Source organism: Xenopus laevis, chromosome 3S, assembly GCF_017654675.1.
Source record: "Xenopus laevis strain J_2021 chromosome 3S, Xenopus_laevis_v10.1, whole genome shotgun sequence".
In the NCBI taxonomy this organism is placed as follows: Eukaryota; Metazoa; Chordata; class Amphibia; order Anura; family Pipidae; genus Xenopus; species Xenopus laevis.
Window position 1 is genome coordinate 304,064 of NC_054376.1, and position 16,672 is coordinate 320,735.

The 16,672-nt window shown below is 45.9% G+C and overlaps 1 protein-coding gene across 5 annotated transcripts in view; it reads left to right on the top strand.

Moving 5' to 3' along the window:
• Window positions 1-10,234, top strand: part of LOC108712508 (phosphatidylinositol 4-phosphate 3-kinase C2 domain-containing subunit gamma) — a 36,540-nt gene extending 26,306 nt beyond the window's left edge. For 4 of the 5 annotated variants that reach the window (XM_041587815.1, XM_018254707.2, XM_018254708.2 and 1 more), the window contains exons 25-31: window positions 996-1,152; window positions 1,244-1,353; window positions 1,651-1,840; window positions 6,248-6,311; window positions 6,600-6,685; window positions 7,256-7,378; window positions 8,923-10,234. In XM_041587815.1, the coding sequence (XP_041443749.1) occupies window positions 996-1,152; window positions 1,244-1,353; window positions 1,651-1,840; window positions 6,248-6,311; window positions 6,600-6,685; window positions 7,256-7,378; window positions 8,923-9,075 (883 nt within the window). In that variant the 3' untranslated portion in view covers window positions 9,076-10,234. The remainder of the gene's footprint in view (window positions 1-995; window positions 1,153-1,243; window positions 1,354-1,650; window positions 1,841-6,247; window positions 6,312-6,599; window positions 6,686-7,255; window positions 7,379-8,922) is intronic. The other variant, XM_018254706.2, reaches the window with a different exon arrangement.
• Window positions 10,235-16,672: the final 6,438 nt, after the last annotated feature.

Here is a 16,672-nt window from a genome sequence, read left to right on the forward strand (position 1 = left end):
GAAACCGAAAGGCAAGATGGAGACAGTAGGGCAAGATGGAGATCGCAAGGCAAGATGTAGAGAGATAAGACAATAAAGCAATTTGTGAGAGTAGGGCAAGAAGGTTCACAAGACTCAAGCAGCGCAACTCCTTTCCCTTCAGCTATAAAACTACAGTTCACCCCCATTGACTGAGGCCCATACACTACATATTCCTACTTATACCTAAATAAATAAAATGACTGTGTGAAGTCTAATAAAGTCTGATTGCTCTAAGCACTGCCCTGTCTGTCTGTCTTCCCTCCATCTCCTACTGTCCCTTTAATACTGATGCCTCTGAGCCAAGAGAAGGACATGGCCAGTAATTAGAGTCAAGGGCACAGAACATTGGAAGGGGAGTTGCATTGGTTCTGTAAGTCCCGGAGCCCACATTTCTGTGCAATAAATAATAGAAGTTATTTGAAAGCCTGATCCTCGCCTTATATTCAGGCTGATGTTACTGAGGGGAATGATGGTTATTGGGTATCAGACCCTAAGGCCCCAACCAATTATCCTTCTGTCAGTCTTAATCATATCCAATCAAAGATCTTCTATTAAGCAACTAATTGAATAACTTCAGATGTCATTTTCTTCTGACTGAGCAGGGCCAGAATTATGGGTAGGCAGAGAGGCGCGTGTATAGGGTGCAAAGTTTGGGTGCGCTAGGCACATACCTTCCTTGTTGCCCACCCCTAGTCCAGCTAAATGAGTTGACCTCTCCAGTGGTAACCACTCCAATCTGCTCCTGTTTGTGCTCATAGACGACATATTGGGATGGGGGGTGATGCGGCTGACCTGGTTGGTTGAGTGGGTGACCCTGTGACTAAGAGAGGCCAATACAGTTCCCTATTTCCAATTTTTATAAATCAAATTCTTTCTATTCTTGATCATTCCCATTGTTTGGATTGTGAGACTAGAATGTAATTTTTAACTGGGAATCAGGATTTTCTGAGAGTTTGGGTTCCTTTTGTTTCCAGAGACCGAGCTCCCTTCATATTCACCTCTGAGATGGAATATTTCATCACTGATGGGGGGAAGAACCTCGATAGAGCAAGAGACTTTGTGGAGCTCTGCTGTCAGGCCTATAACATTCTCCGCAAACACAGCCACTTACTGATCAACATGCTGGAACTGGTGAGTCTCCCTTAGGAGGGTGCAAGGTGGTATATTTAGGGGCACATTTATCTAAGTGAACCAACCCCATTCCCTCTGGTTCCTCTGGCAGATGCTACAGGGTGGGCTGCCAGAACTATGTGGGGTAGAAGATCTGAGGTACCTGCAGAATAACCTTCGGCCCCAGGACTCTGAACCCGAGGCCACCAGCTATTTTACCAGGTAAAAATACAAATATAAAGTAATATTGGAAAATAACTAATAGATATGTGAGCTGATCAGGGTCCCATTAGACCAAAGGGATACTAAGAGATTTGCAGATGAGCCCACATTTCAGTAGACCCCTTACTGTGGCCTGCAAAATGGCCTAAATTCCCTCTTTAGGGGGTCAATAGAATGCAGGAGAGAATTAGCACTAATTTATAAAGGAAAGAGATTGGATTATAGAGAACCATTCACTGAATGACTGAGCTGGATAATTTTATTAATATATAGTATTTGCTTCTGTTTCACCTGTAGGAAAATCAGTGAGAGTCTGCAGTGTTTCCCAGTAAAGCTGAACAATCTCATACATATCCTTGCAAACACATCACTGTCAGACATGGCCAAGAGTGTGTCTCAGATCGACCTCATGGATCCTGCCGGGGGCAACCCCAAAAATCTCATTAAACGTGCAGCCATCGCCAGTATCCGCAAGATTAATAAGAAAGTGAGTGGCAGATCGTATTCAACCGAGCAATCATTTCCCCTTGCCCATAACATTACTGCCCCCTGCCTATATTGGGACAGCAGCACAAGATGGAGACAGTAGGGCAAGATAGAGATAGTAGGACAAGATGGAGACAGAAGGGCAAGATAGAGATAGTAGGACAAGATGGAGACAGTAGGGCAAGTTGGAGACAGAAGGACAAGATACAGAAAGTAGGGCAAGATGGAGACAGTAGGGAAAGATGGAGACAGTAGGACAAGATGGAGACAGTAGGACAAGATGGAGGCAGTAGGGCAAGTTGGAGACAGAAGGACAAGATAGAGAAAGTAGGGCAAGATGGAGACAGTAGGGAAAGATGGAGACAGTAGGACAAGATGGAGACAGTAGGACAAGATGGAGACAGTAGGGCATGATGGAGACAATAGGGCAAGATAGAGATAGTAGGACAAGATGGAGACAGTAGGACAAGATTGAGACAGTAGGACAAGATGGAGACAGGGCAAGATGGAGACAGAAGGACAAGATAGAGATGGAGACAGTAGGACAAGATTGAGACAGTAGGACAAGATGGAGACAGGGCAAGATGGAGACAGAAGGACAAGATAGAGACAGTAGGTAAAGATAGAGACAGCAGGGCAAGATGGAAACAGTAGGGCAAGATGGAGTCAGTAGGGCAAGATGGAGGCAGTAGGGCAAGTTGGAGACAGAAGGACAAGATAGAGAAAATAGGGCAAGATGGAGACAGTAGGGAAAGATGGAGACAGTAGGACAAGATGGAGACAGTAGGACGATGGAGACAGTAGGGTAAGATGGAGACAGTAGGACAAGATGGAGACAGTAGGGCATGATGGAGACAATAGGGCAAGATAGATATAGTAGGACAAGATGGAGACAGTAGGACAAGATTGAGACAGTAGGACAAGATGGAGACAGGGCAAGATGGAGACAATAGGACAAGATAGAGATGGAGACAGTAGGACAAGATTGAGACAGTAGGACAAGATGGAGACAGTAGGGCAAGATGGAGACAGAAGGACAAGATGGAGTCAGTAGGACAAGATGGAGACAGTAGGGCAAGATGGAGACAGTAGGATGAGGTCGTGAGATGGTGACAGTAGGGTGAGATGATGACAAGGAGTAAGATACTGAGAGCTATTCAGGATGGGGGACATTGTGAGATGATGGAGACAATAGTTGAACATACATATACTGTATATATATATAAGATATATATTTAGAATGTTCCATATTTTTATGTCATGAAGTTTAATGTTTGTTTGCATGACCGTTCCTCTTTAATAGAAGATCATAAGGGTATAGTAAATAAGTTGATCTCGTAAATTCCAGTCCTTCCGCTTCTCTGACCATTAATAGTAACAGCTACTGAAATACATTTCCCAGCATCCCCAATGAGTGTATAAGTGGCATCCTGGATAATATTGCTCAGCTATTGGCTGCCTCTCACTAGCCCCGCCTTCACCAACTGCCCAGACTGAATGTCAATCCCCAACTTGACAAGAACTTCTCATTCCCAACCAGAACATTCAGCCACCGCCTGCTGCTGCTTCTGGGCCCATTGTGTTAGTGATCACTGTGCTACAATATATCATTATCAGCTTTCATTTTCTTTCTTATGGAAATAATGTTCCATTTCTCATTACCTGGGAAGATAAATGTAGCACCGACCTAATAAATACGGGATCAATTTAGTTTCCCAGTGTGAGAGATTGTTACCAGAGTTACCGGCTTCCGAAATCAGCCCATTCTGCTCTTTGTTTGTTCTTTAAATGCGCAAATCTACATGTAATTAATGTTTTCTTGTAGCTTTATTCTGTAATACAAATGAATTGGCTCCTCATCTCTCTGTAAATCACCTGCACTTCCTTTCCCCCGGAGTATTGAAAGATAATGCGTAAGCCTGCAGCCTTGTGCCTTTATATGGTCACAGAACAACCCCTCAGTGACTTCTAATATCCTTATCATTTACAGTAGGGGGTACATTATCCCTTATAATCCATGAGTGATACTCAGAGTTCCCTGTATAACTCAGCCTGCAGCCTTGTGCCTTTATATGGTCACAGAACAACCCCTCAGTGACTTCTAATATCCTTATCATTTACAGTAGGGGGTACATTATCCCTAATAATACATGAGTGATACTCAGAGTTCCCTGTATAACTCAGCCTGCAGCCTTGTGCCTTTATATGGTCACAGAACAACCCCTCAGTGACTTCTAATATCCTTATCATTTACAGTAGGGGGTACATTATCCCTAATAATACATGAGTGATACTCAGAGTTCCCTGTATAACTCAGCCTGCAGCCTTGTGCCTTTATATGGTCACAGAACAACCCCTCAGTGACTTCTAATATCCTTATCATTTACAGTAGGGGGTACATTATCCCTTATAATACATGAGTGATACTCAGAGTTCCCTGTATAACTCAGCCTGCAGCCTTGTGTCTTTATATGGTCACAGAACAACCCCTCAGTGACTTCTAATATCCTTATCATTTACAGTAGGGGGTACATTATCCCTTATAATACATGAGTGATACTCAGAGTTCCCTGTATAACTCAGCCTGCAGCCTTGTGCCTTTATATGGTCACAGAACAACCCCTCAGTGACTTCTAATATCCTTATCATTTACAGTAGGGGGTACATTATCCCTTATAATACATGAGTGATACTCAGAGTTCCCTGTATAACTCAGCCTGCAGCCTTGTGCCTTTATATGGTCACAGAACAACCCCTCAGTGACTTCTAATATCCTTATCATTTACAGTAGGGGGTACATTATCCCTAATAATACATGAGTGATACTCAGAGTTCCCTGTATAACTCAGCCTGCAGCCTTGTGCCTTTATATGGTCACAGAACAACCCCTCAGTGACTTCTAATATCCTTATCATTTACAGTAGGGGGTACATTATCCCTAATAATACATGAGTGATACTCAGAGTTCCCTGTATAACTCAGCCTGCAGCCTTGTGCCTTTATATGGTCACAGAACAACCCCTCAGTGACTTCTAATATCCTTATCATTTACAGTAGGGGGTACATTATCCCTTATAATACATGAGTGATACTCAGAGTTCCCTGTATAACTCAGCCTGCAGCCTTGTGTCTTTATATGGTCACAGAACAACCCCTCAGTGACTTCTAATATCCTTATCATTTACAGTAGGGGGTACATTATCCCTTATAATACATGAGTGATACTCAGAGTTCCCTGTATAACTCAGCCTGCAGCCTTGTGCCTTTATATGGTCACAGAACAACCCCTCAGTGACTTCTAATATCCTTATCATTTACAGTAGGGGGTACATTATCCCTTATAATACATGAGTGATACTCAGAGTTCCCTGTATAACTCAGCCTGCAGCCTTGTGCCTTTATATGGTCACAGAACAACCCCTCAGTGACTTCTAATATCCTTATCATTTACAGTAGGGGGTACATTATCCCTTATAATACATGAGTGATACTCAGAGTTCCCTGTATAACTCAGCCTGCAGCCTTGTGCCTTTATATGGTCACAAAACAACCCCTCAGTGACTTCTAATATCCTTATCATTTACAGTAGGGGGTACATTATCCCTTATAATACATGAGTGATACTCAGAGTTCCCTGTATAACTCAGCCTGCAGCCTTGTGCCTTTATATGGTCACAGAACAACCCCTCAGTGACTTCTAATATCCTTATCATTTACAGTAGGGGGTACATTATCCCTTATAATACATGAGTGATACTCAGAGTTCCCTGTATAACTCAGCCTGCAGCCTTGTGCCTTTATATGGTCACAGAACAACCCCTCAGTGACTTCTAATATCCTTATCATTTACAGTAGGGGGTACATTATCCCTTATAATACATGAGTGATACTCAGAGTTCCCTGTATAACTCAGCCTGCAGCCTTGTGCCTTTATATGGTCACAGAACAACCCCTCAGTGACTTCTAATATCCTTATCATTTACAGTAGGGGGTACATTATCCCTTATAATACATGAGTGATACTCAGAGTTCCCTGTATAACTCAGCCTGCAGCCTTGTGCCTTTATATGGTCACAGAACAACCCCTCAGTGACTTCTAATATCCTTATCATTTACAGTAGGGGGTACATTATCCCTTATAATACATGAGTGACAGTCAAAGTTCTGGGTGTGTGGAACTGAGTGACTCTCCCATTACACAAGGAGCTCACACTCTATAGGGTGGTGCTGCACAGCTGTGGGTATCAGATGAGGATGAAATACCCCCAGACAGATGACTTTCAGGGCGAAACTTCCCCTGTCCCAGGAAAAGAATTGTACGATAAAGTGATAAATAAAGTGCAATCCTGTATAGAGGGGGGGGGGGGGTGTGGGGACATTTCCCAGCGTCTCTTTGTGTCTCTTTCAGAGTGAGAAAGTTCTGAATTATCTGGGTGCGGAGGGCAGAACCGGGGCAGCTTCATCGTCGGGGGGTAAGTACCAATTTCTGCATTTCATTAAAGACCATGGGGCTGATACACAAAGACAAGAGCAAAACTGCACCATTCCAGTTCCCGTAGCAACAAATCCAATCAGAAACAGAAACTATTTACTGGTTGCTATGGGCAACTGCACTGGTGCAATTTAGCTGCTGTCTGTGAATTACAGGGGCTGTGCTGTGAGTACCAGGGGGTGAGACAGAATTGTGGGTGGGGGTGTGAGTCGGCAGAATTGGGGGCCGGGGGTTGTGCCCCACTCATTCCATTCTCTCTGTATAACAGACACGGATGTGAGACCTGCAGTTCAGCTTCACGTTTCCTACAAGAACCAGACACTGTCGGTCCTCATTAAGCACCTCAGGAACATTGTGAGTTCTTTCCCCTCAGTATCTGTGTCCTGCGCTTATACTCATTGTATTAACGGGCTACTAAAGTGCACTAGAGTGCTAGCTCTGATGTACAAGGTCGCCTCCTGTAGCAACACAGAGTTTCCCTAATGACATCACAAGTAGTGAGACCTTCCCATAGGCCCTTATGAGTGACGTTCACTGCAGTCATTATTCCCGTGGAGCAGATTCTCATTGCAGTGAATTAATCAGCTCGAGCGGGGGCAGCCATCTTGCAAACAAAGCCCCGCCCACTGATTAAATATTCCTGACTGGGGACTGAAAGCCCCACAATGTGACCCCAATGGAATTTCAATGACTTTTACTTTCTCTTTACATTCCACAAACAACTGGGGGTGAATCTGCCGAACCCCCCGATACACAGAGTCCAGAGTAAATGGTTATTGGGCATTTCCACTTCTGGGGTTCTTGGCCCAGTGTTATAAAAAGGGGGTTCACTGCAGCTTTATGAGCAGTTCTTTCCACATTGTTGGGAATTGGGGGGTTAACTGATAATTAACTCTTTTTATTGTTCTTCTTGGCGTTTTGCAGCATCTCCCAGATGGCTCCTCCCCTTGCACCGAAATTGAGGTTCTTCTGTTACCAGATCCACAACAAACGTCACTGAGAAGGGTCAAATCCACAGGGAAATCTGCTCTGATCTATAATGAAATAGTAAGTTATATTAGGGTTAGGGGAGATTGGATTCCTGTCTGACCATGGGAAAGAGAACAGCCCAGGAGCAGGAAGTACAGAGAATCAGAGCTCTGTACCTGGGTAAGTACTGGGGGAGATTGGATTCACTTTCCCAGGGGGAGGTTCCTGTCTGACCATGGGAAAGAGAACAGCCCAGGAGCAGGAAGTACAGAGAATCAGAGCTCTGTACCTGGGTAAGTACTGGGGGAGATTGGATTCACTTACCCAGGGGGAGGTTCCTGTCTGACCATGGGAAAGAGAACAGCCCAGGAGCAGGAAGTACAGAGAATCAGAGCTCTGTACCTGGGTAAGTACTGGGGGAGATTGGATTCACTTACCCAGGGGGAGGTTCCTGTCTGACCATGGGAAAGAGAACAGCCCAGGAGCAGGAAGTACAGAGAATCAGAGCTCTGTACCTGGGTAAGTACTGGGGGAGATTGGATTCACTTACCCAGGGGGAGTTTCCTGTCTGACCATGGGAAAGAGAACAGCCCAGGAGCAGGAAGTACAGAGAATCAGAGCTCTGTACCTGGGTAAGTACTGGGGGAGATTGGATTCACTTACCCAGGGGGAGGATCCTGTCTGACCATAGGAAAGAGAGCAGCCCAGGAGCAGGAAGTACAGAGAATCAGAGCTCTGTACCTGGGTAAGTACTGGGGGAGATTGGATTCACTTACCCAGGGGGAGGTTCCTGTCTGACCATGGGAAAGAGAGCAGCCCAGGAGCAGGAAGTACAGAGAATCAGAGCTCTGTACCTGGGTAAGTACTGGGGGAGATTGGATTCACTTACCCAGGGGGAGGATCCTGTCTGACCATGGGAAAGAGAACAGCCCAGGAGCAGGAAGTACAGAGAATCAGAGCTCTGTACCTGGGTAAGTACTGGGGGAGATTGGATTCACTTACCCAGGGGGAGGTTCCTGTCTGACCATGGGAAAGAGAGCAGCCCAGGAGTAGGAAGTACAGAGAATCAGAGCTCTGTACCTGGGTAAGTACTGGGGGAGATTGGATTCACTTACCCAGGAGGAGGTTCCTGTCTGACCATGGGAAAGAGAGCAGCCCAGGAGCAGGAAGTACAGAGAATCAGAGCTCTGTACCTGGGTAAGTACTGGGGGAGATTGGATTCACTTACCCAGGGGGAGTTTCCTGTCTGACCATGGGAAAGAGAACAGCCCAGGAGCAGGAAGTACAGAGAATCAGAGCTCTGTACCTGGGTAAGTACTGGGGGAGATTGGATTCACTTACCCAGGGGGAGGTTCCTGTCTGACCATGGGAAAGAGAACAGCCCAGGAGCAGGAAGTACAGAGAATCAGAGCTCTGTACCTGGGTAAGTACTGGCCCAGATTTTCTCCTCGGGCACTGCAAGACCACATGGTCCTCGCACCCACCCACACTATTGACCCTTTAAAACTACAGCTCCCAGCATCCTCTGCCAGATGAATCCCTGTACCAGAGCAGTATTTGCAGACATGATGGAGATTTAGTGAGAAGTTATTTCCCAATGCTTTGTTGTGTTTGGTTTCTAGGTGAGATACTCGCTACTACCACTCGTTGCTGGCTACGTTATACGACTGGTGGTGAGAAGCAAAGGGCAGTTGATTGCGGCAGTGAATGTCCCAGTGGATCACATGCAGTTTGATAGCGACGTCTGGTACCCGATGGGCCTCAGTTTGGCATAGACCCCGACTGGATTGGCCAGAACCAAAATGAGCCACTGGGGGGGAGGTCTGTTGGTTTGTGGGGTTCATGTGCCCAGGTTGTGACCCCCCCCATGTAAATAATTGTGCCAATAGGAAGTCAGTAGCCAATGGGGTGCTGAGATTGTGTGAAACTGTATCAGTTGTAAAGTAAATACAATGTATCACTGAGACACAAACCTGTGCACTTTCCTTCAATCACTGGTGAGACCCCCCAATACTGCTCAGTGATTACCCCCCTTTATCAAGAGGAGCCTCATGTCTGGGGGGTCTCGGGGAGCAGCAAATAGTAATGAACCCCCGGCCATTGGCTTTGCTCACAGGGAAACATTCTGCTGAACCTTCTGGAACAAGAGATCAGGTCCCCTAATTGTGCCCAAAGAGCAGGTTATACTCAGACCAATTAAGTCTAATTAGGGGAACGAATGTTCTCTCTGTGCCACCAGCCACTTACTTGGCATTTAATTCCCTAATTAAACTTCTCATTGTGTGGCCACCAGCCGTCAGTGTGTTGGCACTTTCCTTAACCCCCCAACCCCTGAGATCTTGGGGTCTGATAGACAACAACTGCCCCCCTCCAGCCTTAATCATTTCCCCACGGCCTAGTCATCGGTGACAGCCAATATGGCGGCAGAATTTCCCCACTGTCCAATCAGGAGTCCAATCAGTTTCTTTGCTAAGAGCTCAGTGTCCCAATCTGCCCATAGATCCAGTATTTATAGAAATAGATTTATATTAAATATCATTTATCTGCTGAAACTGACACAACTGACTGCAAGAAATGGCTCCATTCATTTAACTCCTGCGGGTTATTTGCCTGGGTCAGTCTATAATGCTGGGATTTGGGGGAGCAGAACATGGAGGGAGGGGTATCACTCATTAATACAGCTCCTCATCTCAGTAATTATATGTTAACATTAATAATGCAGAACTCACCTACATGTCAGCTCTGTGGCCTAATTATCCTCTTTATGTCTGGGAGATACGTGTTTATTGGCAGCCACATCTGTCCCTGAGATCCCCCTGATTTCAGCACTTGCAGATGTACCCCCAAATCCTGCAGTGAAAGGAGAATGAATTGGCAACCGACTGGGGGTACCCAGAGCACAAATAAGCACTCACCCCAAATCTCCCCCTAACTGGCCTTCAGACTGGACCCCCTTAGCTCATAACAAGGTTACAGATATATAGAAACATTGGGGTGTCACCCTGCTATAGTTCCAGGGGTACCCAGGGCACAAATAATCACTCACCCCAAATCTCCCCCTAACTGACCTTCAGACTGGGCCCCCTTAGCTCATAACAAGGTTACAGATATATAGAAACATTGGGGTGTCACCCTGCTATAGTTCCAGGGGTACCCAGGGTACAAATAAGCACTCACCCCAAATCTCCCCCTAACTGACCTTCACACTGGGCCCCCTTAGCTCATAACAAGGTTACAGATATATAGAAACATTGGGGTGTCACCCTGCTATAGTTCCAGGGGTACCCAGGGTACAAATAATCACTCACCCCAAATCTCCCCCTAACTGGCCTTCAGACTGGGCCCCCTTAGCTCATAACAAGGTTACAGATATATAGAAACATTGGGGTGTCACCCTGCTATAGTTCCAGGGGTACCCAGGGTACAGATAAGCACCCCAAATCTCACCATAACTATATATAGTCTATCAGTCAATGAGCCACAGTTCCAACAGTATCTAGGGGAGCAAATGGGTATTCACCCCAAATCTAACCGTCACTGGCCTTCAAGCAAAGACCCCATCACTGTTCTAGACAATATGAGGGGGGCAGCCCCTATATCACCCCCACATTGCTCTTGTGCAGAACTGATTTTCCCAAAATTCCTCATTCAGCATCATTGGTAACATTTGGTTTTTGAGGTGCTGGTAAATCCCTAGGGGGCTCCTGGGGTTTCACTTTAATACAAACGAGTGGCCTCTAATGAACCCATCGCAGGTTCTGTACGTTACTCTGGCTCACGGCTCTGTAGAACACCATTCACTTCTCTCATTAACACTTCTGACTTCCAGTAAAATACAATTATATGAAGATTAATGGCCGACCTTCCACTGAAAAGCAGCGCAAAATGCCTCTACTAAATGAGCGAAGCCAAGTCACATGATGCCTAATCACTGCCCGTGTGATAATCAGCCCCATTCCCAGCATGCTCTCTGTTCAGAGAAATCTACTTTTCTCATCAACTGGAAGTGACATAACCACGGGAAATCAGGGAATTCTACTACTGCCTCTTACCCCACTGCTTCCCTGTATCTACACAATGAGAAGGTGAGCAGGGACCTTGATTCTGGGATGGCAGTGGATGTGATTTACTTAGACTTTGCTAAAGCATTTGACACAGTGCCACACAAAAGGTTACTGGTTAAATGAAGGAATGTTGGCCTGGAACATAGTATTTGTACCTGGATAGAGAACTGGCTAAAAGATAGACTACAAAGAGTGGTGGTAAATGGAACATTTTCTAATTGGACCAGTGTTGTTAGTGGAGTACCGCAGGGCTCTGTACTAGGTCCCTTGCTTTTCAACTTGTTTATTAATGACCTGGAGGTGGCCATTGAAAGTACTTAGATTGTAAACTCACTGGGGCAGGGACTGATGGGAATGTGATAGGGACCTTAGATTGTAAGCTCACTGGGGCAGGGACTGATGGGAATGTGATAGGGACCTTAGATTGTAAGCTCCCTGGACAGGAACTGATGGGAATGTGATAGGGACCTTAGATTGTAAGGCAGGAACTGATGGGAATGTGATAGGGACCTTAGATTGTAAGCTTATTGGACAGGAACTGATGGGAATGCAGAAATATTTTAGGATTGGGGAAATCTGGACACTGTGTAAACAAGTTCTGTGCTGAGATGGAGAAGTGGGATGAGACTGGGCTACATAATCATCCCCTGGGCCGGAGGTTCTGCTCACGATGCCCTTGGTATAACTGGCACTTCATTAAAGTCTTATTAGGGAACCTCAGTGCTTCTCTCTCCTCTCGGCTTGTCCAGGAATGAAACAAAGAGCAGAGTCTGGATCTCTCTCTGTAACGCGGGAATTACTGGAACTGCGCTCGTTTGTCATTTCTGCATGAGTGCCCCCCCCATAACTAAAACTGATATTATTCCTTTCAATTACATTTTATAATCTCGTAACTGAGGAACCTCCGTCCAGACTCATCAAAATAAATGGAGCGTTTCATAGAGAGACACAAGTCCGTCATGTTTAACCTTGCACCCTTACAGTAAAGAACCCCTTCCTATACTGATGGTGAGATCTCCTTTCCTCCCCACCAATGAATCACTCATTCCCCCTCTCTTGGTAGGGAATCCCATAACCTGACTGTCCTTACAGTAAAGAACCCCTTCCTATGCTGATGGTGAGATCTCCTTTCCTCCCCACCAATGAATCACTCATTCCCCTCTCTTGGTAGGGAATCCCATAACCTGACTGCCCTTACAGTAAAGAACCCCTTCCTATGCTGATGGTGAGATCTCCTTTCCTCCCCACCAATGAATCACTCATTCCCCCTCTCTTGGTAGGGAATCCCATAACCTGACTGTCCTTACAGTAAAGTACCCCTTCCTATGCTGATGGTGAGATCTCCTTTCCTCCCCACCAATGAATCACTCATTCCCCCTCTCTTGGTAGGGAATCCCATAACCTGACTGTCCTTACAGTAAAGAACCCCTTCCTATGCTGATGGTGAGATCTCCTTTCCTCCCCACCAATGAATCACTCATTCCCCCTCTCTTGGTAGGGAATCCCATAACCTGACTGCCCTTACAGTAAAGAACCCCTTCCTATGCTGATGGTGAGATCTCCTTTCCTCCCCACCAATGAATCACTCATTCCCCCTCTCTTGGTAGGGAATCCCATAACTTGACTGCCCTTACAGTAAAGAACCCCTTCCTATGTCCGTTATCATGAAGACCAATAAAACTTAGAGCAACATCTGCTGGTTGGTTTGTGGGGTTCCTGTATTGCGCCCCTTATATATAATAAAAGCCAAAGGCCTGTTTATCATTGTACATAAAAGTGTCTGCGGCTGTTTCTGGCTGTTGTTAAACCTGGTGTTGCGCATAGTTTTCGGTTAAATGTTAAATAACGAGTGGGATAATGAGTGAGCGTCTCAGCAAGCGCCGAGTGAAATCAGCCTTGTCCTTCTATCAGCCCAGCGCACCAGAAGGTGAAATTACATGAGAGTCACCCAAGCAAAACGTTCAGCTCCAGAGATCCTGTAACATTCGCTTCCCAAATTCTCCCTCATTCACTTCCAAGTGAGATTTCCTAATCCTGTTGCTAAGGGATACAGGGCCACATCTGTCAGTCTAACTACCCAGGGGCTAAAAGGCAGGAGTTGCCCCTGTACTGGCAGCTACTCACCTAAACATGCCCCTCAGTGATTCCTGGGGCTAAATATTCTGCTGGAGGTCTGTAGCCCCCTTTATACTCACCCACCAATATCACCCCCCAAAATTTAATTCCAATGCACTGGATGGTTTGGACCATAAAAACAGATTTGAGATTTGAGGGAGATTGACAATCAGTAGCCTTGGAAATCCTGTCGTAGAGCTGATCATCAATATCCCGCCCCTGCAGAACTACTCATGGACATAATACCAGTGTTTTATGTAATGTCCCACCCACGCAGAGCTGGCCGGCAAATGCACTTAATGTCCTGCCCATTCAGTATAATCTAATTTCCCTCCATTCAAATATGATTATCCCATGTACATAATGTCCAAATTTGAAATTATTTCCTTCCAATGAAGCGCAGATGAGAATGTGCTTACGGTGTCCCGCCCACGCAGAGCTGGTTGGCATATGCACTTAATGTCCTGCCCATGCAGAGCTATTCAGTATAGTTTAATTACCCTCCATTCAAATATGATTATCCCATGTACATAATGTCCAAATTTGAAATTATTTCCTTCCAATGAAGAGCAGATGAGAATGTGCTTTCAATGCCCCGCCCACGCAGAGCTGGTTGGCATATGCACTTAATGTCCTGCCCATGCAGAGCTATTCAGTATAGTTTAATTACCCTCCATTCAAATATGATTATCCCATGTACATAATGTCCAAATTTGAAATTATTTGCTTCCAATGAAGAGCAGATGAGAATGTGCTTTCAATGCCCCGCCCACGCAGAGCTGGTTGGCATATGCACTTAATGTCCTGCCCATGCAGAGCTATTCAGTATAGTTTAATTACCCTCCATTCAAATATGATTATCCCATGTACATAATGTCCAAATTTGAAATTATTTCCTTCCAATGAAGAGCAGATGAGAATGTGCTTTCAATGCCCCGCCCACGCAGAGCTGGTTGGCATATGCACTTAATGTCCTGCCCATGCAGAGCTATTCAGTATAGTTTAATTACCCTCCATTCAAATATGATTATCCCATGTACATAATGTCCAAATTTGAAATTATTTCCTTCCAATGAAGAGCAGATGAGAATGTGCTTTCAATGCCCCGCCCACGCAGAGCTGGTTGGCATATGCACTTAATGTCCTGCCCATGAAGAGCTAATGAGCACAAGTATCTAAATTCCCACCATTCAAATGTAATCATCCTATGTACATAATGTCCAGTTTTAAATGATGTCCTGCCCATGCAGAGCAGATAACATTGTGCTTATAATGTCCCGCCCACGCGGAGCTGATCATCACTGCTTGGAGTGTTGTAAAGTTACTGGGCCAGTAATGTGGAATATTTCCCTACAGGGTTTATGTTGCACGTGAGCAGCACCACAAGCCTCACATTAGGGGAGAGATATTTCACTTTGCTTGGGGTTTAGTATTTCAGTAATTTAATAGGGCGTCTCCCACATTACCGGTCCCAGCAGGCACTTTGCCCGGGCTCCTTTGGACATAAAGCTGGGGGTGTAACACAGACGGCTCCCATATCGCCGACCCACAAGTCACCCCAGTCTTGATCCCTTTCCCACCGTTTTCCATAGAAAGAGATTAGTGATTATGTTGGGCCAGAGGTTGTTCTAATAAAGCTTCGTTAGCCGGAGGCATTTGGCCCTTTATTCCTCTGATCATGTTGTGGCTCTGGACAAAAGATCTGTATAAAATACTATTGTACAAAGGCAGATTCAATTTCCTGCAGCCATTCTGCCCGGCTGGGTCCTCAGTGATCAGACAAAAGTTTGTGTGACTGCCGGGGGGGGGGGCACTTTAGGGTCCCCAGTGCCTGTCGGCGAAGGCAATTGGACCTACTGACGGCCCAAAAGCTGGTGAGGACAGAAGGGATGATTTCCTAGCCCGAAACTCATGCAAAATGCATTTGGCAGTATTTCCAGTTCAGTGCAAAGGGCCCCAGTGCTGGATTAGATTATTGCACTTTAAGTGTAAATCAGGGGCTTCCCAAGGGCAGGCAGCAGTGTATTCACTGGGGAGCACCAGTACCAGCGCCTTTGGGCTCTCACTGGGCCAGAGGCAAAGCATGAAACACCTGGTGACTTGTGCTTGTATAATGAGCTTCTCCTTATCTAAAAGCCAAAGGCTTCAGCTGGAGGAAGGGAGGGGTTTGTTTACTCAGAGGCCTTCTCAGCTGATTGTGCTCAGACAGACCAAGTAGATTTAGTGCAAGAAATAAGCACAAGCCCTATTCATGGCACTTGTGTTGCACAAGGGGGGCAGGGGGATACTATCCCTTTAATTGGAGAATGTACATTTTATAGTGTGTAAGATTCCCACAGACAAGAAATTCATTTCCCCTACGTTATTCTCACAAACACCCACTGATATTAAATGTGAGGTGTGACATGTGGGGTGTTCCTGCCCTGCAAAGCTTGCAATCTAAGTTAGAAGTAGGGTTCCCAAAGCCACATGGAGTTGCACCAGGAACTGGACTTGGGGGGGGGGGGTCTGGTGGAGCAATAAGGTGCAAAGGAGATGGAGCCCATTCTCTGTAATGAAGACCACTGATGCCCCTCTCTTAGGGTTCCATTCTCTGGCGGGCAAATGGCAACTGCCCCAGGGGATTTATATTCTCTGCTTCTCAGGGGGTGATTACTGGTCCCACTAAACAGCAGGTGGTACAGTCAATAGATTTATCTGGTGCTGCCATGTTGCTTCAACCCTTTACTGCCTCTAAGTACCGGGCCATTAAGTGAGGGTAAAACCTTTTTTGTCTCCAGAAATCCCAGTATCTTCCTATTGGCTGGTTGTGTAAGAACCTGAGAAGCAAAACTGGGCGGCTGGGAGTATCCGCAGAGTAACAGGTAATTCCTGTCCATCTCCTCTCCGGTCTATAGAAACTCCCTGCAGCCTGTCCCTCTCCTCCCTGATCTATAGAAACTCCCTGCAGCCTGTCCCTCTCCTCCCTGATCTATAGAAACTCCCTGCAGCCTGTCCCTCTCCTTCCCGGTCTATAGAAATTCCCTGCAGCCTGTCCCTCTCCTCCCCGCACACTCCCTGCAGCCTGTCCATCTCCTCCCCGGTCTATAGAAACTCCCTGCAGCCTGTCCCTCTCCTTTCTGATCTATAGAAACTCCTTGCAGCCTGTCCCTCTCCTCCCCGGTCTATAGAAATTCCCTGCAGCCTGTCCCTC